The 25,122-nt window shown below is 43.6% G+C and overlaps 2 protein-coding genes and 2 long non-coding RNA genes across 4 annotated transcripts; 2 read left to right on the forward strand and 2 right to left on the reverse strand.

Moving 5' to 3' along the window:
* Positions 1 to 1,624: 1,624 nt before the first annotated feature.
* On the forward strand, positions 1,625 to 5,191 carry LOC115181062 (pheromone-regulated protein PRM7-like). Its single transcript, XM_029743164.1, has 3 exons — positions 1,625 to 3,775; positions 3,907 to 4,631; positions 4,740 to 5,191. Exons 2-3 carry the CDS (start codon positions 4,334 to 4,336, stop codon positions 5,189 to 5,191), a joined length of 750 nt encoding a protein of 249 aa, XP_029599024.1. The 5' UTR covers positions 1,625 to 3,775; positions 3,907 to 4,333.
* Positions 5,192 to 5,200: 9 nt separating this feature from the next.
* LOC115181065 (uncharacterized) lies at positions 5,201 to 5,957 on the forward strand. Its single transcript, XR_003873243.1, has 2 exons — positions 5,201 to 5,377; positions 5,512 to 5,957. It is a non-coding gene; the product is annotated as an uncharacterized LOC115181065 (long non-coding RNA).
* A 4,183-nt stretch (positions 5,958 to 10,140) lies between these two features.
* Positions 10,141 to 10,953, reverse strand: LOC115181064 (uncharacterized). The gene is made up of 2 exons (XR_003873242.1): positions 10,830 to 10,953; positions 10,141 to 10,712 (listed from the first exon to the last, which is right to left on the reverse strand). It is a non-coding gene; the product is annotated as an uncharacterized LOC115181064 (long non-coding RNA).
* Positions 10,954 to 14,821: 3,868 nt separating this feature from the next.
* Positions 14,822 to 21,912, reverse strand: LOC115181063 (uncharacterized). The gene is made up of 6 exons (XM_029743165.1): positions 21,420 to 21,912; positions 20,443 to 20,660; positions 20,280 to 20,336; positions 15,422 to 15,521; positions 15,174 to 15,322; positions 14,822 to 15,053 (listed from the first exon to the last, which is right to left on the reverse strand). Exons 1-5 carry the CDS (start codon positions 21,910 to 21,912, stop codon positions 15,183 to 15,185), a joined length of 1,008 nt encoding a protein of 335 aa, XP_029599025.1. The 3' UTR covers positions 14,822 to 15,053; positions 15,174 to 15,182.
* Between the last annotated feature and the right edge of the window lie 3,210 nt (positions 21,913 to 25,122).

Below are 25,122 nucleotides of genomic sequence, written 5' to 3' on the forward strand. Positions count from 1 at the left end.
TGGCTGACAAGGTTGATACAGACTCCATTGAACCATCGATTTTAACAGACCACAAAGGGATCTCAATAAAGATAAATATGCATGGTTTGTCAACAAAAAAAGTTAGCAAAGGTTACTGGAAAATGAACAAGACTTTACTAGAGAAGGAAGTAGCAGGAATTAATGATAAATACTGGAATTGTGCCTGTGTTATGAATTCGTTTGGAAGTTACTGGGAGCTAATGAAATTTGATTAAGGCTTTGGCTATTTCAATGGGGAAAGAAATTGCTCGTGCCAAGAGAGAAAGAATATGACATCATAAAGGGAATAATGGATTATACTAAAAAAAGTTAACTAACTAATCAGGAATTACTGGAGCTATCATCATTGCAAATGCAGTTAGACTGTATCTAAGAGGAAAAGGCCCGGGGAACGTTTGTAAGGTCAAGACGAAAATGGATGGAAAAGGGAGAGAAAAATACAAAATATTTCTTTAATTTAGAAAAAAAGGCAGGCGAAAAGACTTCCATATGTAAATTAATGATTAATAATGCTCCCAATGAAAATCCAAAAGAAATCTCTCAGCATGTTGCCCAGTTTTATCAGAATCTGTATACATCAGCCCAGCCAACTTCCAATATGGATCTTTTCTTAGACAATGTAGCAAACATTGCTAAGAAGATAGATAATGATTTCAGGGATTTTTGTGATGATGCGTTATCTGAAATTGAGATAAAAGACTGTATTAAAAGCCTTAAGGACAATAGGTCCCCTGGAAATGATGGTTATTAAGCAAGTTTTATAAAGCATTCAATGATAAATGTGGTTTTTCTGTAAGGGCAGGAATATAAGATGCATTTTGATGTTATGTTTGATGTTACATGGTCTTGAAAATGCAATGTTCTTTGAGGTTCTTCCATGTTCCTTTCCATGTATTTTCCATTTTACTTTCCCTCAGTCCTTTTCACTTTCCTTGGCAAAACAAGCTCTGTCTCCAGTCAAGACCTATTCAGAGCCACCATGAATTGAAAGCAGCTTCTGACGGATTTTAAACCATTGAACAAATAGTTTTATAATGAAGAGTAGACCCTACTAAACACCCTTGATTCTTTACACACACATTGAAAGCCAAAAATCTCAAATTTGGACTCATCAGACCAAAGGATAGATTTCCACCAGTCTAAGGTCCATTGCTCGTGTTTCTTGGCCCAAGCAAGTCTCTTCTTATTATTGGTGTCCGTCCATAAGTAGTGGTTTCAATGGAGCAATTCGACCATGAAGAACTTCATGGCTACTTCAAAGAATCTCAAATATAAAATATATTTGGATTTGTTTAACACTTTTTTGATTATTACATGATTCCAATTGTGCTATTTCATAGTTTTGATGTCTTCACTATTATTCTAAAATGTATAAAATTGTAAAAATAAAGAAAAACCCTTAAATGAGTAGGTGTGTCCAGACGTTTGACTGGTACTGTATATAGTGTGATATTGCAAATATGGAACAATCCAGGGGTGCAAAGCTCTTGGAGACTTACCCAGAAAGACTCACAGCTTTAATCGCTGCCAAAGGTGATTCTAACATGTATTGTGAATACTTATGTAAATTAGATATTTATGTTTTTCATTTTCAATACATTTGAAAAAAATTCAAAAAACATGTTTTCACCTTGTCATTATGGGGTATTGTCCGTAGCTGGGTGAGATGATAAAAAAACTATAATTTAATCCATTTGGAATTCAGACTGTAAGAAAACAAAATGAGGAATAAGTTAAGGGGTATGAACACTTTCTGAAGGCACTGTATATCTGCAAGAAAGTGATAAATGAGCGACTCTTTGAAAGGGGGTCATATAAACATTGCCTTATTTAAAAAAATAATGCTAAAATGCTATAATCGGCATAGTTTCTCAGACCAAATCTTCATTCTGTAAAATAAAGTAAAATACACGCTAGTAAAATACACGCTACAGGGAATGCAAAAAAAAAAATGGCTTCTGCAAAGCACATATACATTGTCCAATCAACATCCACACATTGATTTCATTCTTAGGGTCTTTATTCAAACACAAACACACTTGGAATAACATGCTCTTTCAGTGTCTTGTTGCAGGTTGTGCAATGTTCAAAAGCGTGTGAGGGATTAGCATGAATGTGTGTGTATGTGTGTGGGGTCAAGTTTGGACGGTCGTACATATGCAAATAGCCGAGATTGTATATATATATATGTATAATTGAAACTGACTTATCAAACTACACTGTACAGCTTTAGTGTGTCTGTGCATCATAGGTTCAACTGTAAGCAATTCAGTTCTCAGATGTCTGTTTAATGTGAGAAACAAAATGAAAAACACCTGTTAGACCATTACAATGCGGACTGTCATGCATTTTTACTATTACCAACAAGACGACGAAGTGATACGTGCCATGGAGACTTATAACGGATACTTTCCCAACACCAAAAGTTCGATATTGTTTACTACACTATTATGCATACAATTCAAGTCATACGTTTATTGTCATTCATACTCTTATTTGTAACCGAATATCTTTGCAAAAGTGTTCATTGTGTCAATTCAGAGCTCGGAAATATTGGAATAATGTGCTTAAGGGGACTGACACTCAAGGCGCACAACAGGATAACACAACAACCACATTTTCAATTGACAATCATTGCTTTAAATGGATGTGGTAAATAGATTTGTATAGGCATATATAAACAATGTATTTAACTTGTAAACCAAGGTTGGATTGGTAGGTCTAAGCAACACGCACCTGGATAATCACGTCATGAATCGGGACGGGCTCCTACGTCCTCATATACACATTATGACATAATAAAGAGCTTAATCTTTCACGAAATAAAGACATAGAAGCATACCCAATTATACAGGTTCTACACATTCCATTTCTCCATGGCAATAGAATGTAAACATTCTATTTTGCGCCAAACATCGCCTACAACTCAATTCTAAGTGCAGCATATTGGGCGACGCCACAGTCATTGATCATTCGCGACTTTAAGTCATTCCTGTTATCTCTAGAGCATCCCGTATATCTATAGCGCTGCATTTCTTTCCCAACTTACCATGGATAGGGTTTGGTGCATTCCGGAGTTCACTCATGGTCCCACAAAGGTAATCTTAGGAGAAATTAATTTTAGCATAGTGTAAATGCCTGTGCATAATGTGCATAACAAAGCATCATTATTTTCATTATCTTCAAAGGAATTCTGTAGAAGCAGCCTTTATTTTCAGACTCTGCAGGCCTGCTGGGAGGAAACATATTACAATAAACAGGTAAGATTCATCCCACAAAAACATAAACAACAGAAAGAGAGTTGTATTTCAAGACAGTTTAGAGAAGTTGGTCATAAGAGTTCTTAATATCACTTGTAAATTGTCAGGCATGAGTAGTTGTGAAATGTTGCAAGAGGCCCTTCTGAAAGCACATGATATGGTATTTTGTGGCATGGTCTCACACCTTACCTCATCTTGCAGAAGAAGATCATGGTCCATTATCTGCTGCTCCAGAGTCAAGGCCAGGTCCCGCCCCATGTCACCACGGAGCACATGAGCAACTGGCTGGTGTCTCAGGGCAAAAAATCCCTTAGGGAGAGGTGAGCACCACGTCAGCACTCACCTTCACTGCCATTCCTGCCACCAGCAGCACTCCAGGTTGGGGTAAAATAAACAACAGAAAAATCACAAGCCAGGAAAGTTGAATTGCTCTGTGTTTTATTTGAAGGGTGTGGAAGGAAACCCTGGAGGAGGGAAACGACCTCGCTCGGCTGGTAAGAGAATGAGAGTTAGAGACATACTACAAGTTAGTGAGCTCTTTACTAGCCTTTCAACAACGAGTTAGCACAGCAGGATAGATCTGTTGTGAAATTACACTAATGGGACTTCCTGTTTCATACTGCAGGCCTGGGAAGTAAACACTTGCCTAAAAATGATGGACATAGAGCACGAGGCTTTCTGCAAGCTCCGCCGCTCCATGCACTCCACCTCGCCAGCTGACATGTGAGTTCCATGTACTGCCCTGCATATGACTTGATCCATTTATCTACACATCTGGAACTACGCAGAAACAGACTAAGACAGTGTTCTCTGTGAGCACATTGCACATCGTTTAGCTTTGTCTTCTCCTTTTTGTTGATTTCAGCGATCCTAAAGCCCACAGCATCGTGGAGAGAGCTGTGAGGAGCATTCTGGGCGAGCAGTCCAATGAGCCCCGTAGCAACCTGCTCAGCCCATCTCAGGTGGTGGTGGAGGTGGTGCCCAGGCTCCTCCTGGCCCTGTGGCTTCAGCCAGAGGAAGGCCATTCAGAGCACCCAATCCTAATAAGCGCGATGGCCGTGGGCATGGTGGCGGCCGTAGTGGAGAAGCTCTCCTGCATGTTAAAGGACCCTTCACATCACATCCCTTTCTCCCGGGCTGCTGCTTTTAAATCTGTGCGATCGATCCTCGGGAGAATCAGTCAGTCCTTCTCCACGGATGACCTGCAGAGCCCTTTTTATATGAGCTCTGTCTGTGCCTTTGTGGCGGACGAGGTGCAGAGCTGCTTCCAGCCCCCTGCAGCCACCCTACCAGTCCCCCCTGTCCTCCTGGTGGCCGTCTCCACCACACGACCAGCTGACATCCAAGCAGGTGAGTAGCAATGATAGAGAGCACTCTGACAGATGCCTGTTCTGATGACATCTTGGTGCCTTGTAGTAGTAGAGATCATCAGGATTGTTATTGTCACCCATAACACAGACCTGGCATCTTCCCACCTGGAGGTTGTGGACATCACCCCTAACACAGAGGCAGACCCGGCTTCTTCCCACCTGAATGATGTGGACATCACCCCTAATACAGAAGCAGACCCGGGTTCGTCCCGCCTGGAGGTTGTGGACATCACCCCCAAAACAGAGGCAGACCCGGCATCTTCCCACCTGGAGGTTCAAGACATCACCCAAAAAACAGAGGCAGACCCGGGTTCGTCCCACCTGGAGGTTGTGAACATCACCCTTAACACAGAGGCAGACCCGGGTTCGTCCCACCTGGAGGTTGTGAACATCACCCTTAACACAGAGGCAGACCCGGGTTCGTCCCACCTGGAGGATGTGAACATCAGCCGTAACACAGAGGCAGACCCGGGTTCGTCCCACCTGGAGGTTGTGGACATCACCCAAAAACAGAGGCAGACCCGGGCTTGTCCCACCTAGAGGTTGTGGACATCACCCTTAACACAGATACAGATCCGGCTTCTTCCCAACTGAATGTTGTGGACATCCCCACTAATACAGAGGCAGAGCCCATCTCTTCCCTCTTGGAGGTTGTGGACATCACACCTGAAGAAAGGACTCTGACAATGGCCATCTTCGCCACTCTGCCAACTGACATCCAAGCAGGTGAGTAACACTTAGTGAGCACTCTGACAGGTGCCGTTTGTCATGACATCTTAGTAGAACCTTTCAACTGGCCAGTGTTTAGAAGCTACGGTTTGCATTTGTTTACATTCTGTTCCTCCTTTTTCCCTTTTCAGAGGATGTTGCTGTGGTCATCCCGGATGTCACCCCACACGTCACCAAGGACGTGACACTGGATGTTCCATGCAGAGCTAGGAAAGGAGCAGTCATGCGATTTTTCTGCAGGCTTTGGAGGGCAGTGTGCTGCTGCGCCTGCCAGAAGGAAGAGGAGGAACAATATTAATTATTCATCAGACCTTCAGAAATGAGATTGAACCATAGACCATTAAAATTTTTCACATTATAATTGGACTCAATTCTGCTTTTCTTCTGTTTACTACTTAGTTTCAGAACTTTTCTATAAACTTTCACTTTGCAAGTGTGGAGTAAAATCTAGCATATTTATCCGCAAATATAAAAAAAAAATCATGCGAAATCCTGGAGAGATTCACCAGAGTATGAAAATGTATACACTCACTACTGTAAGTCGCTCTGGATAAGTGCGTCTGCTAAATGACTAAAATATAAAAGTAAAATGGAGCTAAACCTGTTGTATGTAGAAAATGCATGAAAGTAAATTTTCACTTTGCAAGTGTGGAGTAGGTTGTGAAAATAAGTGGGAAACATCCACATTTTAATGCTTTTAATAATTTACTTAGTACATTTAAAAAATATTATTTGACAACAAAAGAACAAAGGGAAAGGAAAATGGCAGACGGAAGGGAGGGTGGTGTGGCAGGTGCCGCTTCTCATACGAATGCTGTTATTTTATCTAAAACATCAGGTGTACGCCGACCCCAGCTAAGTAACTCATGCAAAGATTTAAAGCGCAATGATGTGTTTTATCTCCAGTACATTGCCATGATTGTCAGTTATGTAGCTGCTCTACTGATAATCTCAGTGCGTCCTTGCTGGGATGACGCAATCAATCTACTGCCGGAGAATATCAACACCAAACACATTGGTTCACCGTTCCACGGGAGCGGACAGTACACAGCATACCATAATGTTCTGAATAATGGCCAAGTCTACCTCGCTCCCTATTCCACTGACCTGCTTAGGCGGAACAAACACAAGTCCAACATTTATCGGAAACTGTTCAACTACCTGTTCACTACCCTCCTGCTCTCCGGGGATGTGCAACTCAATCCTGGGCCTAACATCACCGAGCCAGCGATACTCACTGCAGTGGATGGCCTCGTCCACTGATCGTCGCCGCTGCGGAAGTGGGGGAGTGCTATGGTCTCATGGTTTCTCTCGACTCTTCAAACATACACAAGTCGCCATATGCGATCCCTGACTTTGCTTCTGGTACGCAAGCTGTTTTAATTAGTTCCCCGCATCCAGTGCAAGCGGGAGGGATTGTTAATTGCGCTACCAAATTGGCCCTATTCAAAACGAAACAAAACGGCCTAAACCCAGCCGTCAGAAAACACAGAAAATCTAACTTTTTTCAATGTTTAAATCACACTATCTGAGCAGCTAACCGATCGCTGCAGCTGTACATAGTCCATCTGTAAATAGTCCACCCAGTCTACCTACCTCTTCCCCATATTGTTTTTATTTACTTTGCTGCTCTTTTGCACACCAGTATCACTACTTACACACCATCATCTGCTCATCATCATGTGCTCATCTATCACTCCAGTGTTAATCTGCTAAACTGTAATTACTTTGCTACTATGGCCTATTTATTGCCATACCTTCTCATGCCATTTGCACACACTGTACATAGACTTTATTTTTTTCTATTTTGTTATTGACCGTACGCTTGTTTATTCCATGTAACTCTGTGTTGTTGGTTCTGTCACACTGCTTTGCACTATCTTGGCCAGGTCGCAGTTGTAAATGAGAACTTGTTCTGAACTAGCTTACCTGGTTAAATAAAGGTGAAATAATAAAAAAAAAAAAAAACTCTCAAGTCATCTGGGACCCACGATCTAAGCCCAAGGGACTACTAGGGGGGCACTTGAACATTCGTAGTGTCATTCCAAAAAGTGATCAAATTCAACATCTTCTCACAGACTCCAACCTTGACTTCCTCTGCCTTTCAGATACATGGCTCCATAAAAACTCTCCATATGCTGCTTTGATTGTGCCTGGCTACAATGTTTTCAGGAGAGACAGGATTGAAGGAAGAGGAGGGGGTCTGATGATTTACATTAAAGAACATATCCGATGTAAACAAATTGAGTGGTCATGTGATAATGAACTAGAATGTATTGGCCTGAACGTTACACTGTCTCCCCAAATGTCTTTTACCCTTATTGGAATGTATAGACCACCTTCCACCAAAAGTGTGTGTTTTGATCAGTTTAATAACATGCTTAGGGAATGTGATTTTTGGAACGAGGTCATCTTAATGGGAGATTTTAATATTAATTATGAAGACAAGTCTTGTAGGAAAACCCTCAAATGGATCACTAATACCTTTGACCTTACACAACTAGTTAAAGGGCCAACCAGGGTGACTTGTTGCTCTAAAACACAGATTGATTTGGTGTTCAGTAATACACCAGAGAGAGTGACGAAATCATTCAATATGGTTACTGGGCTCTCTGATTATATGCTGACACTTATAGCCAGAAAGCTTTCTAAGAGCAGGTTTACCCTCTCTACTGTTAGAAAGACGGATCAACTAAGAATTCCTAAGAGTGAATTAAACTATTTTGAAATCACAATTAAGGGAATTAACTGTAATGATCTCTTGTCCTATACAGATGTGGAAGCTGATAGTCAGGTTTTTCTATCCACAATCCAGACTACAATAAATGGTTTCCTAAAGAAAATCAAATCCAAACCTGGCCAAAAGAGCACTCTAGCTTGGCTAAATGTAGAAATCTGGAAATTGATGAAAGAACGAGATTATGCTCTAAAAACAGCCCTAAAATCCAAATTAGAGCATGACAGACGTAGGTTTACCACGTTGAGAAATAAGGTGATGAAAGAAATCAGACAGGCCAAGGCAAACTTTTTTATTAACATAATTGGTGAAGCAAAGGGAAATTCTAAATTGATCTGGGAGAATCTAAAAAAGTTAACAGGGAAAGACCATAGTAACACTGCAAAAAGACTAGAAATCCTGGTGAATAACAATCTAACACAGGATGCAGTCGAAATAGCAATAGCCTTCAATTCCTACTTTATTGACTCTGTCAGGGTACTGACACAGAACCCCTCCACTGGTTTCTTGGGCTCAGTGCTAGTAAATGACGCTCAACCTGTCTTCATCATAAGGGAGGTTTCTGAGTCAAAGGTGAACAAGGTGATTAGCTCACTAAAGAACTCTAAAGCCAAAGATGTGTTTGGGCTGGACTCTACCATTCTTAAAAACTACAAAGAGTCACTCATTGGCCCCATTACTAAGGTCACCAACACATCTATTGGTCTGGGGGTGTTTCCAAGGGTATGGAAGTCGGCCATAATAACGGCTATCTTTAAATCGGGCGACCCTGCTGACGTGAGTAACTACAGGCTCATTAGTATACTACCTGTGGTGTCGAAGGTTGTTGAAAAGTGTGTAGCAGAACAACTGATTGCCCACCTCAACAACAGCCTCTTCACATTACACTCCATGCAGTTTGGCTTCAGAGCGAAACACTCCACAGAAACGGCCGACTGCTTTCTTCTGGAAAATGTGAAGTCCAAGATGGACAAAGGGGGCGTTATTGGGGATGTGTTTCTGGACCTAAGGAAGGCTTTTGATACTGTTAACCATGAGATTCTCGCCACGAAATTGTCCAAGTTCAACTTTTCCCTCCGATGCCTTGAGATGGATGAAATTATACTTTGAAGGCAGAACTCAGTGTGTCAGAGTGAGCAGTGAGCTGTCGCCCACTCTTAGCTATGATGTGGGTGTGCCCCAAGGGTCAATACTGGGGTCCCTCCTGTTCAGCCTGTAAATTAATGATCTGCCTTCTGTCTGTACTGGGTCTGAAGTTCAAATGTATGCAGACGATACAGTGATATATGTGCATGCAAAGAGCAAACAACAAGCTGCACAAGAACTCACAACTGTAATGGTCCAAGTTACAAAGTGGCTCAGTGACTCGTGTTTGCATCTCAATGTGAAAAAAGCTGTCTGCATGTTCTTCACAAAGAGGGCAACAGATCACACTTTCACAAAAAACATGAAGACATGGCTAAAGGTCAATCATATTTGTGAACATAATCCCTAGCTGTGTATTGCCGCTTTCCATGTTGTCTGTAGCTTGTGAGGTGTGGAAACACTGTTGCTTTAATGGATTTTGTCTTGTTGCTTTTTGTTCTATGTTGCTCTGTCTGTATGCTACGTCTTGCTTGTCCTATGTTGCTCTGCGTGTGCTCACTGCTCAATGATTGTCTATATTGTAATTGTTTTTTAATAACCTGCCCAGGGACTGGGGTTGAAAATTAGCCGGCTGGCTAACTGGCTTAACTGAAACGTTGATAAATGTGCACTGTCCCTGTAAAAATAAAATAAACAGAAACCAACGTTGAGTTGAGGTGCAACCAAAAACTTGAATGATCATAGAAAAGGAAAAAGCGCAACTCTTGCTCACTATAAAAAAATGCATTGCTTTATTCAAGCAAGGTTAAAAGATTAACGTTTCGGCCTAGTCTATGACGATATGCAAGTTGTGTTTGCCCAGGAAAAGGGAGACCCAGACTCACCCTGGTTCTTGAGGGTTGAAGACAGCGAAAAAGTATCATTAAGTAAATGGGACTTTTCAATTCTTGAATACAAATCTTTAATGAACATGAATTTAAATACAATTGACTTGAGGATCAGAGCAGGCAGGCTGTCTGGCTAGCCCTGAAGGCCCTCTGCCTCTACCTCTGTGTGGTTCATCTCAACCAAGAGGTTGTGTGGGTTGTCTTTCTCTCTGTGGGTGTGAATCACTATGACCTCTCCCTCTGCCTGCCATTTGGCTGATCAGAAGCCTTCTGCTCTTTCTTGCTCACATGAACAGGAGGAATGGCCTCCTCCTCTATCTAATGCCTCTTCCACCTCCTCTTTCTGGCTGTGTTCGACTGAGGTCACTTGTTCTCTCTCCCTGGGTGTTGGATAGTTCCTCCTCCTCTGTGTCTTTGTGAGTTTGGAGGGAGTTATCCTGTTCCGGCTCCCTCTAAGGCTGTGCATGTTAATCTCTTTCCGTGTGTTGAGGGGTTCAGTGGTTTTGGAGGGAGTCTGAAGTTCGATCTCTAGCGATGAGTGTGGGGTCTGTCCCGTGGTGGTGTCCCCCTCCCTCCTACGGAGGAGCCACTGAGACATGTGCTGAGGCCAAGGAAGATCACTCTGCAAGGACGGGATAGGACACATCACAACACTGCTGCTCATTCATATTCAAACACACCTCAGAGTACGCACACAAATGTGGACACCCTACCCCACACACACACACAATGAGATTACCTGTACATATCAGAATCATATATTCGACAGCCACCTCTTCCCCCACATGTATTGGGGCCAGGGTCCGAAAGTCCAGGGCGAACTCCTGGGCGCTCCTCGTCCCCTGCCTCAAGTGGAAGAGACGTTCACCCGCCGCTCTACCCTCGGGCGGGTGGTCGAAGACTGCTCGGAAGCGGCGGGTGAACTCCTCGAAGTGGTCCAGCGCTGCATCTCCTTCTAGCCACATGGCGTTAGCCCACTCCAGGGCTTTCCCCCGAGAGGCACGAGACGAGGGCGGACACCCTCTCACGCCCCGAAGGAGCCGGTACAGGTCCAGCTGCAGCAGGAAACCCTGGCAGCATGCCGCCGTCCCATCATACTCCCCGGGAAGAGCGAGACGAATCCCACTGGGACCAGGTACAGGAGGGGCGAGTAGTGGCGACCCCTGTTGTGCTGGTGGAGGCGCTGGAGGGACTCCCTGTCTCTCCCAGCGGTCCATCGTCTGAACGACGCGGTCCATAACGGCGCCGAGATGGTGGAGCATCGCCGTGTGCTCTCGGACGCGCTCCTCGACCCCTACAACAGGGGTACCTGCTCCTGCTGACTCCATAAGGCAGGGTGTGGTATTCTGTCAGAGTGTGCGCAACTGGTCGAAGGAAGTCAGGTGCAGGAGAGCAGAGATGAGTGAACAGGCACGCTTTATTAGGCAGAGGAAAACAGCCGGACGCAACTGCGTAACAACACTCCGGCCCAAGGAAAAAGCGAGCGCACAAGTACACAAAATAGTGCAAAATACAGAAACCACGGGTTAACATAATACCCGGCGCAAAACTAGCCTGTAGCGTCACACACAAAACGAACTAACAATACCACACACAGACACGAGGGGACCTCAGGATAATATACACGTAGAGTAATGAGGGGATGTAAACCAGGTGTGTGGAAAAACAAGACAAAACAAATGGGAAATGAAAGGTGGAGCGGTGATGGCTTGAAGACCGGTGACGTCGACCACCGAACGCCGCCCGAACAAGAGGAACCGACTTCGGCAGGAGTCGTGACACCATGGGAAATAAAGAAATATAGTTTAAGTGAATTGGAAAGAGTAAGAATGAAAAACTAAAGAAAAGCTGTAAACGGCTGTCACCTGTGCTGACATGAGTAAAAGTGAAGTAAACCGTACTTTTCGCGTTGTAGTTTATATGATAAGCTCATTGGAAGGGTAACAAATTTGGAGGCACCGCTGAGATTTATTTTCATATGAGCACCAGCCCATATTCCTGGAACGGACAACGAGTGAGAGACATTGGGAGAGCAGCTAGCTAGCTAACGTTAGCAGGCTAACCACCTAACGGAGTGTAGCTATCTTGCCATTGCCTGCATTGTCGTTGTTGCCACGTGAGCAGGACAATATAAGTCGAGAGAGGGAAATGTTGTTGGATGAAATCGAACAGAGTTTATTGACTTTAACTGAGGACAATTTACGGCACTTGTGTGTACGTTGTGGAATAGGAGGTGTAGATGACTGAAGTAAAAGGAAAGAGCCATCGCGCTTTGCGACGCAAATTGATGGAAGATTACTGTGAGAAGGAGGATTTAATGGAATCAGAGGATGAGGGAATGTCTTGGCTGCTTCAACTGAAAGGCGAAATCAAAGGAATGTCGGACTCTGAGGATACTGTGAAAGTCTGCCTACAAGTCCCAGCCAGTCGGCGACAGCGAACCCAGCGGAGAGACGGGAGCTGCGGCAGAACGAAAAGAAGAGGGAGGGGCTCCTCAGCCCAGCAGAGAAGTGGTCTCAGCTCCAGAAAGGCACCCACCACAGAGAGAGAATGGCGTGAGTATGTCCAGTTAGAAAGACTTTAAAATTCATGGACAGATCGGAGATCAAAATCAAAAAGATAAGCTCAGCTTCAGCAGCCTAGAACATCATATTGAAAATGGACGGAGAAAAGGATACCATGAATTAGAAATCATAGAAGCAGTAATCAGAGCTGTGAGCCCAGGGCTTAAGATGAGGAGTTATCTGGGGGACACATATCTTGAGGACACATTATGCAGAGAGGAATGCTACTGAACTGTATCACAAGTTGACTAAAGCAACACTGCCTTGGACATCCTAGTCCGAGTCTTTAACCTGAGACAGAAAGTGTTATCAGCCTCAGCTCGTGCCCAAGCAGGACTGAAATATGGCACAGTTAGTCAAGAGTCAATGCCTGCAGGCCATTGTTACAGGATTAACAAATGATAATGTCAGGGCAGAGATGAGAGTGCATCTCCAGAATATTAACACTAGTGATGAACTGTTGCTTGAGAAAATGCAAATTGCCCAGGGCAATGAAAGCAAACGCATGCAAAAGGCCAGGATTTCCCGTAAGATCACACTCACACGAGTGAACGAAGTATAGAGTGAGGATAACCGGGATAGAGGAAAGGAATGTGAAGAGGCAGAGCCCTCACAAAATAAATATACTGCTCAAAAAAATAAAGGGAACACTTAAACAACACAATGTAACTCCAAGTCAATCACACTTCTGTGAAATCAAACTGTCCACTTAGGAAGCAACACTGATTGAAAATACATTTCACATGCTGTTGTGCAAATGGAATAGACAACAGGTGGACATTATAGGCAATAAGCAAGACACCCCCAATAAAGGAGTGGTTCTGCAGGTGGAGACCACAGACCACTTCTCAGTTCCTATGCTTCCTGGCTGATGTTTTGGTCACTTTTGAATGCTGGCGGTGCTTTCACTCTAGTGGTAGCATGAGACGGAGTCTACAACCCACACAAGTGGCTCAGGTAGTGCAGCTCATCCAGGATGGCACATCAATGCGAGCTGTGGCAAGAAGGTTGCTGTGTCTGTCAGCGTAGTGTCCAGAGCATGGAGGCGCTACCAGGAGACAGGCCAGTACATCAGGAGACGTGGAGGAGGCCGTAGGAGGGCAACAACCCAGCAGCAGGACCGCTACCTCCGCCTTTGTGCATAGAGGAGCAGGAGGAGCACTGCCAGAGCCCTGCAAAATGACCTCCAGCAGGCCACAAATGTGCATGTGTCTGCTCAAACGGTCAGAAACAGACTCCATGAGGGTGGTTCGAGGGCCCGACGTCCACAGGTGGGGGTTGTGCTTACAGCCCAACACCGTGCAGGACGTTTGGCATTTGCCAGAGAACACCAAGATTGACAAATTCGCCACTGGCGCCCTGTGCTCTTCACAGATGAAAGCAGGTTCACACTGAGCACATGTGACAGACGTGACAGAGTCTGGAGACGCCGTGGAGAACGTTCTGCTGCCTGCAACATCCTCCAGCATGACCAGTTTGGCGGTGGGTCAGTCATGGTGTGGGGTGGCATTTCTTTGGGGGGCCGCACAGCCCTCCATGTGCTCGCCAGAGGTAGCCTGACTGCCATTAGGTACCGAGATGAGATCCTCAGACCCCTTGTGAGACCATATGCTTGTGCGGTTGGCCCTGGGTTCCTCCTAATGGAAGACAATGCTAGACCTCATGTGGCTGGAGTGTGTCAGCAGTTCCTGCAAGAGGAAGGCATTGATGCTATGAACTGGCCCGCCCGTTCCCCAGACCTGAATCCAATTGAGCACATCTGGGACATCATGTCTCACTCCATCCACCAACGCCACGTTGCACCACAGACTGTCCAGGAGTTGGCGGATGCTTTAGTCCAGGTCTGGGAGGAGATCCCTCAGGAGACCATCCGCCACCTCATCAGGAGCATGCCCAGGCGTTGTGGGGAGGTCATACAGGCACGTGGAGGCCACACACACTACTGAGCCTCATTTTGACTTGTTTTAAGGACATTACATTAAAGTTGGATCAGCCTGTAGTGTGGTTTTCCACTTTAATTTTGAGTGTGACTCCAAATCCAGACCTCCATGGGTTGATAAATTGGATTTCCATTGATTATTTTTGTGTGATTTTGTTGTCAGCACATTCAACTATGTAAAGAAAAAAGTATTTAATAAGATTATATCATTCATTCAGATCTAGGATGTGTTATTTTAGTGTTTCCTTTATTTTTTTGAGCAGTATACTTGTCTGTAACGTAAAGCAATGCAGAAGCAATAAGCATTGTAAATGATGATAGAACACATCAAATTAATGTGAACATGAGGACACAAAGGAGAGATTTAATTAAAAGATCATGTTTTAATAAATTTTTAATGCTGAAGATTTTTAATGCTGAAAAAAATCTATGTATGGCAAATCCACTCTGGGCAAATGGCCTGTTGGACAAAAATAAAAAATAGTTAACATCCTTGCTACTTCAGCCATTTGCTATGTTACAGTAAAATCTCAGTTAATGATGAATGGATACAATTTGGAAGGATTTTCCAGAGTCTTACCTCAGTAGGCTAGAGTGTCAGGTGGCACAACCATTGGTGCCATGAGGTCAAAAGCTGTCTAGGAAGCAGTCCAGGACCATGGCTTGGAGGCTTTGAGTTGGTCCCATCATTGTCATGCATTGTAGGGTATCTGCTGCCCCATAGACCTGCTGGTAGTGGGAAAGATGTTAGCAGGGGACCACCAGGGACATCTATGATTGGCTGACACAGTCTTGGTTAAACCACATGTATTCTAAAGCAATATTCACCTGCTTTCATAGAGTAAGGATTCACTCCTTTGGGGACACTGCCAGTGTTCCCCTGATATCCATATGTCCCCATCGGTGGAGGTGGTGGTACACACTTGTTCTGTAAAACACATCAACACATTTTCCAAATTGTTAGTAATATTATCACAGTTGAAATACAATGGTTGTTCACTGTTTTTAATTTCTTTGAATTTTTTTATTTATTTATTTATTTATTTCACCTTTATTTAACCAGGTAGGCAAGTTGAGAACAAGTTCTCATTTACAATTGCGACCTGGCCAAGATAAAGCAAAGCAGTTCGACAACATACAACAACACAGAGTTACACATGGAGTAAACAACATACAGTCAATAATACAGTAGAAAAAAAATAAGACTATATACAATGTGAGCAAATGATGTGAGATAAGGGAGGTAAAAGCAAAACAATGCCATGGTGGCAAAGTAAATAAAGTATAGCAAGAAAAACACTGGAATGGTAGATTTGTAGTTTGAAGAAAGTTCAAAGTTCAAATATAAATAATATGGTGCAAAGGAGCAAAATAAATTAAATAAATAAATACAGTAGGGGAAGAGGTAGTAGTTTGGGCTAAATTATAGATGGGCTATGTACAGGTGCAGTGATCTGTGAGCTGCTCTGACAGCTGGTGCTTAAAGCTAGTGAGGGAGATAAGTGTTTCCAATTTCAGAGATTTTTGTATTTCGTTCCAGTCGTTGGCAGCAGAGAACTGGAAGGAGAGACGACCAAAGGAGGAGTTGGCTTTAGGGGTGACCAGAGAGATATACCTGCTGGAGCGCGTGCTACAGGTGGGTGCTGCTATGGTGACCAGTGAGCGGAGATAAGGGGGGACTTTACCTAGCAGGGTCTTGTAGATGACCTGGAGCCAATGTGTTTGGCGACGATTATGAAGTGAAGGCCAGCCAACGAGAGCATACAGATCGCAGTGGTGGGTTGTATATGGGGCTTTGGTGACAAAACGGATGGCACTGTGATAGACTGCATCCAGCTTGTTGAGTAGGGTATTGGAGGCTATGTTGTAAATGACATCGCCGAAGTCGAGGATTGGTAGGATGGTCAGTTTTACGAGGGTATGTTTGGCAGCATGAGTGAAGGATGCTTTGTTGCGAAATAGGAAGCCAATTCTAGATTTCACTTTGGATTGGAGATGATTGATGTGAGTCTGGAAGGAGAGTTTACAGTCTAACCAGACACCTAGGTATTTGTAGTTGTCCACAAATTCTAAGTTAGAACCGTCCAGAGAAGTTATGCTGGATGGGCGGGCAGGTGCAGGCAGCGATCGGTTGAAGAGCATGCATTTAGTTTTACTTGTGTTTAGGAGCAGTTGGAGGCCACGGAAGGAGAGTTGAATGGCATTGAAGCTCGTCTGGAGGGTTGTTAACACAGTGTCCAAAGAAGGGCCAGAAGTATACAGAATGGTGTCGTCTGCGTAGAGGTGGATAAGAGATTCACCAGCAGCAAGAGCGACATCATTTATGTATACAGAGAAAAGAGTTGGCCCAAGAATTGAACCCTGTGGTACCCCCATAGAGACTGCCAGAGGTCCAGACAGTAGGCCCTCCGATTTGACACACTGAACTCTGTCAGAGAAGTAGTTGGTGAACCAGGCGACGCAATCGTTTGAGAAACCAAGGCTACTAAGTCTGCCGATGAGGATGTGGTGATTAACAGAGTCAAAAGCTTTCGCCAGGTCAATGAATACGGCAGCACAGTATTGTTTCTTATCGATGGCGGTTACGATGTCGTTTAGGACCTTGAGCGTGGCTGAGGTGCACCCATGACCAGCTCTGAAACCAGATTGCATAGCGGAGAGGGTGCGGTGGGATTCGAAATAGTCGGTAATCTGTTTGTTGACTTGGCTTTCGAAGACCTTAGAAAGGCAGGGTAGGATGGATATAGGTCTGTAGCAATTTGGGTCAAGAGTGTCACCTCCTTTGAAGAGGGGGATGACAGCAGCTGATTTCCAATCTATGGGAATCTCAGACGACACGAAAGAGAGGTTGAACAGGCTAGTAATAGGGGTTGCAATAATTTCGGCAGATAATTTTATAAAGAAAGGGTCCAGATTGTCAAGCCCAGCTGATTTGTAGGGGTCCAGATTTTGCAGCTCTTTCAGAACATCAGCTAAATGGATTTGGGAGAAGGAGAAATGGGGGAGGTTTGGGCGAGTAGCTGTGGGGGGTGCAGTGCTGTTGAATGCAGTAGGGGTAGTTAGGTGGAAAGCATGGCCAGCCGTAGAAAAATGCTTATTGAAATTCTCAATTATAGTGGGCTTATCGGTGGTGACAGAGTTTCCTATCCTCAGTGCAGTGGGCAGTTGGGAGGAGGTGTTCTTATTCTCCATGGACTTTACAATGTCCCAGAACTTTTTAGAGTTGGAGTTGCACGAAGCAAATTTTTGTTTGAAAAAGCTAGCCTTGGCGTTTCTAACTGCCTGTGTGTATTGGTTTCTAACTTCCCTAAAAAGTTGCATATCGCGGGGGCAGTTCGATGCTAATGCAGAACGCCACAGGATATTTTTGTGTTGGTTAAGGGCAGTCAGGTCTGGGGAGAACCAAGGGCTATATCTGTTCCTGGTTCTACATTTCTTGAAAGGGGCATGCTTATTTAAGATGGAGAGGAAGGCATTTTTAAAATATAACCAGGCATCCTCTACTGACGGGATGAGGTCAATATCCTTCCAGGATACCAGGGCCAGGTCGATTAGAAAGGCTTGCTCGTTGAAATGTTTCAGGGAGCGTTTGACAGTGATGAGTGGAGGTCGTTTGACCGCTGACCCATTACGGGTGCAGGCAATGAGGCAGTGATCGCTGAGATCTTGGTTGAAAACAGCAGAGGTGTAATTAGAGGGCACATTGGTTAGGATGATATCTATGAGGGTGCCAGAGTTTGCGGCTTTGGGGTTATACCTGGTGGGTTCATTAATAATTTGTGTGAGATTGAGGGCATCAAGATTGGATTGTAGAATGGCTGGGGTGTTAAGCATGTCCCAGTTTAGGTCGCCTAGTAGCGCGAGCTCTGAAGATAGATGGGGGGCAATCAGTTCACATATGGTGTCCAGAGCACAGCTAGGGGCCGAGGGGGGTCTATAGCAGGCGTCAACGGTGAGAGACTTGTTTTTGGAGAGATGGATTTTTAGAAGTAGAAGTTCAAATTGTTTGGGTACAGACCTGGATAGCAGGACAGAACTCTGCAGGCTATCTCTGCAGTAGATTGCAACACCGCCCCCTTTGGTCGTTCTATCTTGTCTGAAAACGTTGTAGTTAGGGATGATGATTTCACAGTTTTTGGTGGACTTCCTAAGCCAAGATTCAGACACAGCTAGGACATCCGGGTTGGCAGAGTGTGCTAAAGCAGTGAATAAAACAAACTTAGGGAGGCTTCTAATGTTAACATGCATGAAACCAAGGCTATTACGGTTACAGAAGTCATCAAAAGAGAGCGCCTGGGGAGTAGGAGTGGAGCCAGGCACTGCAGGGCCTGGATTCACCTCTACATCCCCAGAGGAGCAGAGAAGAATAAGTATGAGGGTACGGCTAAAAGCTATAAGAATTGGTCGTCTGTGACGTCCAGAATAGAGAGAAAAAGGAGCAGGTTTCTGGGGGCGATAAAATAGCTTCAAGGTATAATGTACAGACAAAGGTATGGTGGGATGTGAGTACAGAGGAGGTAAACCTAGGCATTTAGTGATTATGAGAGAGATATTGTCTCTAGAAACATCATTGAAACCAGAAGATGTCATAGCATGTGTGGGTGGAGGAACTGAGGGGTTGGATAAGGTATAATGAGCAGGGCTAGAGGCTCTACAGTGAAATAAGCCAATAAACACTAACCAGAACAGCAATGGACAAGGCATATTGACATTAAGGAGAGGCATGCTTAGCCGAGTGATCAGAGGGTCCAGTGAAATTCAGACAGCTAGCCGGGCCATAGGTAGCAAGCTGGTGGAAGATGGGAGGGAGGTCTGTTTTTAGCCACCTCGTGTGTTTCCGTCTGTGGGTTAGTGGGGTTCCGTGTGGAAGGGGGGACATGTCCAAGTTGGCAAAATAGTTAGTTATAGTGGCCCAAGAAAAGTGTCCGATAGACCTATTCAGATCGCAGCCGAAAAGACAGCTAACGATTAGCCGGCCGCAGATGGGCGATCAGGTTACGTCGAGACGGAGGGGCCAGTTGGATAACTCCCTCGGGCAGATAACGTCGGTGGTCCAGTCGTGAAGACCCGATGGGGCTCCGCATCGGCAGTAAAACGGGTCAGGATAGGTGAGTTGTAGCCCAGGAGACACTTCAGCTGGCTAGCTCAGGAACAGCCCACGAGTGGCTGACGGAACTCCTCAGCTGGCTAGCTGGCCAGCTCCGCAATAATGTGTGTTAATTCCATGACCGACGTTGCCAATAGTCACTCAGGTAGCAGCTAGTTAGCTGCAAGATCCAGGTGTAAATGTCCAGAGCCTGCGGTAGAAATCGGGGAAAGGAGAGAGAATAGGTCCGATATGCTCTGGTCTGAGTCGCGCTGTACAAAAACTGGCGATAGCTTTTCGAGCTAATGGACAGCTGAGGACGGCTAACCGTGGCTAGCTGAACTTCAATGTTAGCCAGTGAAAATGGCTAACCTCTGGCTAGCTTCTGTTGTGGAATTCAGATGAGGTAAATAATGCTTTTTTTTTGTTTGTTTTTTTAAAATTGGTGAGGCGGGTTGCAGGAGAGTGCTTTGAGGTTGAGTATTTGAATAAAAAAATGTAAAAAGATAAGTGAAGAAAAAAATATGTAAATATATATATACGAGACACGACAGGACATCTGAACTGCTACGCCATCTTGGATGCGATTTAAGTGTATACCTCAGCCTTGGGCTCAGTTTTGTTAACCCATCTGTGCAGAGTTGGATCCCAGACAATCTGAGGAAGAAGATATTAGCAATGTGAAGCAAGCCACAAATTGTCTTTTTTTTAATCCACTCAATTGTCTCTACATAGAATAAAGTGTTAATAACCAGTTCCTTACAGATCTGTCTTTGTCCTCAGGTAGATGAACCTCCTTCTTATTAACTCTTCCAATCCCAAAGACCCAGCTGAGCCAGCCTCCACTGTTATTGTGAACAGCAGGGGTCTCGGGCTCAGCCACCGGCCGGCTGCCAGTCTGGCACTGAGGGTTGGCATCGGAATGTTCCGGCTTGGTGATGGACATCATAGCAGGATGCTCGACATATCTAAGTCGGACATCTGTAATAAGTGGGAGAAGTCAGGCCACTCTGCTCATGTCACCACACAGAACAATTACTAGCTTCCAGGTAGAAACGTCTCGCTCTGATACTCTGTTACAACCCAATCTTAACCTACACGCAGTCACAGGGATTACTGGGAGGTTACTCCAGGACTCTGCGATCGCATTGTTTTGGTTGCAAAATCAACAATTCCCTGCAAATTATGTGAGGGCTTACAAATTTCACCAATCACCAAACTATTTCTGAATAAAATAGTCACGTCATCACAATATTATTGCATAGAACTGACCCATTACCACAGTACAAAAAGAGGGCTCGCAATTTCAACCAATCACCGCACATCTACTGCATAATATGGTTCAATCAAGCCAGACGTCAACACAGTTTTTTCCTTGTCAGCGCATTTTTGCAACAAATTGGACAAAACAATTGCATATTGCTATGCAAAATGTCATAATTGTCGCTGCAAAATCTAGCATATTTATCAGCTAATATCAAAAAAATCCATGCGAAATCCTGGAGAGATTCACCGGAATATGAAAATGTATACACTCACTACTGTAAGTCGCTCTGGATAAGAGCATCTGCTAAATGACTAAAATGTAAAAGTAAAATGGAGCTAAACCTGTTGTATGGAGAAAATGCATGAAAGTATTACAGCTATATTCTCACATGAGCCATACATTTAATCTATCACAACTTATTCTCACGCTATCACAATGGTAATTTCTTTACTAATTAGGTAAAGTTAAGTGACCTCTTCTCTTGGAATAGAAATCCACAGGTGGAGTACACGCTCCACCATCCCATTTCCACAGTGGTGCCACCATGGGGATGATGGGAGGTGGTTGTGGATGATTGTTTCCATTCTTCACAGGGACACTGGTTGTGAGGAAGATCTCCTCCCTCTCTGCAGGGACACTAGCCTTTGGGACGATCCACTCCCTGTGTGCAGGGACGCTGGCCTTTGGGAAGATACCCTTCCTCTGCGCAGTGACACTGGCCATCAGGAGGATCAACTCCCTTTGTGCATGGGTGACGTGTGATGCTCTGAGGATCTTCTTCTTCCGCGCAGTGATAGAAGCTGCTGGAAGAATCCCCTTCCTCTGTACAGGGATGAGGCCTGATGCTCGGAGGATCCCCTCCTTATGTGCAGGGATGAGGCCTGATGCTCGGAGGACCTCCTCCCTCTCAGCAGGGACACTAGCCTTTGGGACAATCCCTTGGCTGTGCGCTGGGAGGCTGGCCATTGGTACGAATCCCTCCCTCTGCGCAGGGACACTGGCTGTTTGGAGGATCCCCTCCCTCTGTGCAGGGATGAGGCCTGATGATCGGAGGATCTCCTCCCTCTGTGCATTGATGCTGGCTACTGAGAGAATCCCCTCCCTCTGTGCATTGATGCTGGCTACTGAGAGAATCCCCTCCCTCTGTGCAGGGACACTGGCTGTTTGGAGGATCTCCTCCCTCTGTGCAGGGACACTGGCTGTTCGGATGATTCCCTCCCTCTGCGCAGGGACACTGGCTGTTCGGAGGATTCCCTCCCTCTGTGCAGGGATGAGGCCTGATGATCGGAGGATCTCCCCCCTCTGTGCATTGATGCTGGCTACTGAGAGAATCCCCTCCCTCTGTGCAGGGACACTGGCTGTTTGGAGCTGCTCCAGCTTTATAGGTTACGGCAAGAACACGGTACCAATACTATTAATGTACTGAGTGTACAACACATTCACAGGGATGTTGGCCCATGTTGACTCCAATGCTTCCCACAGTTGTGTCAATTTGTCTTTTGAGTGGTGGACCATTCTTGATACACACGGGAAAATGTTGAGCGTAAAAAACCCAGTAACGTTGCAGTTCTTGACACAAACTGGTACCCCTGGCACCTACAACCATGCCCCGTTGAAAGGCATGTAAGTATTTTGTCTTGCCCATTGACCCTTTGGATGACAATCCATGTCTCAATTGTCTCAAGCCTTACAATATTTTTTTAAACCTTTCTCCTCTTTATCTATCCTTATTTAAATGGATTTAACTAGTGACATCCATAAGGGATTATAGTGTTAACCTGGATTCACCTGGTCAGCATATGTCATGGAAAGAGCAGGTGTTCTTAATATTTTATACACTCAGTGTAACTCATTGGCACTGACATAAGTTATTTTCAACCATGAACTGGGGCCTTGTTGAGGCCTTATCTAAGTAAGTAATTGCTGATTGACAATAAAGTATTATTTTGATGTATGGAAAAAAATATGGTATGCAATTCCTATGTAGAGAAGGTTCTCTCTGGTAGTTCAATATGATTTCAACTTATACAGGGCACTCTTTTTTACTTTTCTTTATTAACAAATATCATCAAACAAAAGAGGAATAGTCACATGCAAACAAGCGTACTAACAAACTATTTACATTGCCAGGAATCCTAAACAAACAAATCATATTCCTTAAGACTACAAGTTTTAATTGCCTTTTTGTTTTTCATTTTAGTTAGTGGTGCCATATTGTTTAAACTCATTTATAAAGTGAAAAAAGTTAGGTTTTGAATTAGACCATTTGCATTTGTGAATATGAAATTTACCTAGTATTATTAGCAGTTGAATTAAATATGCTACATCTTTATCTATGTCAGAAATTCTGAAATAAATCATTATATAAAAACCATTAAATAGTACAACCGGTCCTATTTATTTTGTAACAAAATTCTGTTTGTCAATCCAAAACATTCTGCTATAAATACAGGTAAAAAACAAATGCAAAATGGTCTCCTTCTCCATTCCACAGAAATCACAGTTATATTCAATATTCAGCTTGTGTCACACCCTGACCATAGAGAGCCCCCGGGGTTCTCTATGGTGTTTTAGGTCAGGGCGTGACTAGGGGGGTTTCTAGGTATTATATTTCTATGTTGGTTTGTGTATATGGTTCCCAATTGGAGGCAGCTGATAATCGTTACCTCTCATTGGGGATCATACTTAGTGTGTCCTTTTTCCCACCTGCGATGTGGGATATTGTTTTGTGTGAGTGCCTATGTGCGCTACGTGTTTCACGATCGTTATATCTTTGTTGTTTTTGGAATTTTCACTATTATTAAAATGTGGAACTCTACTCACGCTGCACCTTGGTCTAATTATTCATACGACGGTCGTGACAGCTTGAATCTTTCCAAAACATGTTTCACAGGACAAATTCTATGTAACATTTCAAATGAAACTTCATTTACTTTGTTACTGATACAATATTTGTTAGCAATTTTCCATGCTTTCCCCCATTGTATATCACCATACATATCTGACCAAAAGAATCTTGCTGAGGGAATTGTAGTATCACAAACAATATTCCTAATCTGTTTATTACTACATTTATCTTTGTTAATATTGCCAATGAATATATTTTCATGTAAATCTGTTACATCAACCACAGAGGAATTTAAAAGAGACAACCCCCCCCCCCCCCCGGAATCGAATCAAAAACAATTGCATATTCTTTCGGGGTAATTGGAATTTTATCTTAGCAAGAAATTCCCCATATGAGAGAAGATATCCATCCTTATTCAGTAACTGACCAACCAAAATTATTGTATTCTCAAACCAGTTATGAAAAATACTTATTTTTAAATCGTATATCTTCGTTCCATAAAAAGTATCTGTGGGTAAAAATTGTGTTTATACGCTAACATCCAAGCTAAAATTGTCTGCTTATGGAATATGGCCAACTTTACTGGGATTTTATCAATATCAAAATTACATCGAAGCAAAATTCTAAACCACCAACAGAGTCAAATAAATACTTAGGGAAGACATTCCAAATACTGTTCTGGTTCTTAACATACTTCAGAATCCAATTGATTTTAAAAGTATTATTTAGAGTATTGAAATCTAAAACCTCAAGACCTCCTTGTTCTTTGGTATTAGTGAGAATATCTTATCGTAGATAGTGAGGCTTGTTACTCCAAATAAAATAATAAAGAATCTTATCTAAGTCCTTTACAATTTTAGGGGGTAAGTCAAGTGATAACGAGACATAAACCGATATGGATAACCCTTCAGCTTTGGAAAATAAAACCCGGCCGTATAACGAAATATCTCTCATCAACCAGAGGTTCAATTTCTTATTTGTTTTCTCAATAATGGGGTTAAGGTTCAATTCACTCCTTTGTTTTTCATCCTTGGATATAACAATTTCAAGGTAAGTAAACTTATCTTGTATTGGGATACCATATACTTCCTGTAAAACAAAATCCTTGAGTGGAAATAAGACTGACTTATTGATAATAATTTTCAAACCTGAAACTAAGGAAAAGTCTTCAATACAGGAAACTGCTTTAGAAACCTCATTCCTGTCTCTTAAAAATATGGTGGTATCATCAGCCAGTTGACATAGTTTAAATTCCTTGCCAAGTGCTGAAACACCATAAATTCCCTTTATTGATATGAAAGGCCATAATTTGAATAACCAATAAAAAT

Source organism: Salmo trutta, unplaced genomic scaffold (genome assembly GCF_901001165.1).
Source record: "Salmo trutta unplaced genomic scaffold, fSalTru1.1, whole genome shotgun sequence".
Classification (NCBI taxonomy): Eukaryota; Metazoa; Chordata; class Actinopteri; order Salmoniformes; family Salmonidae; genus Salmo; species Salmo trutta.

Excerpts from the sequence above, each read along its gene's own strand:
- LOC115181063 (XM_029743165.1), bottom strand. The coding sequence starts at position 21,912 with ATGGCCAGCCTCCCAGCGCACAGCCAAGGGATTGTCCCAAAGGCTAGT. Across the intron at positions 20,661-21,419 it reads TTTCTATTCCAAGAGAAGAG|ATGTCCGACTTAGATATGTC; the intron begins GTCACTTAACTT and ends CACTTATTACAG. Across the intron at positions 15,323-15,421 it reads TCCTTACTCTATGAAAGCAG|CAGGTCTATGGGGCAGCAGA; the intron begins GTGAATATTGCT and ends TCCCACTACCAG.
- LOC115181062 (XM_029743164.1), top strand. The coding sequence starts at position 4,334 with ATGGCCGTGGGCATGGTGGCGGCCGTAGTGGAGAAGCTCTCCTGCATG. Across the intron at positions 4,632-4,739 it reads ACCAGCTGACATCCAAGCAG|ACCTGGCATCTTCCCACCTG; the intron begins GTGAGTAGCAAT and ends CCCATAACACAG.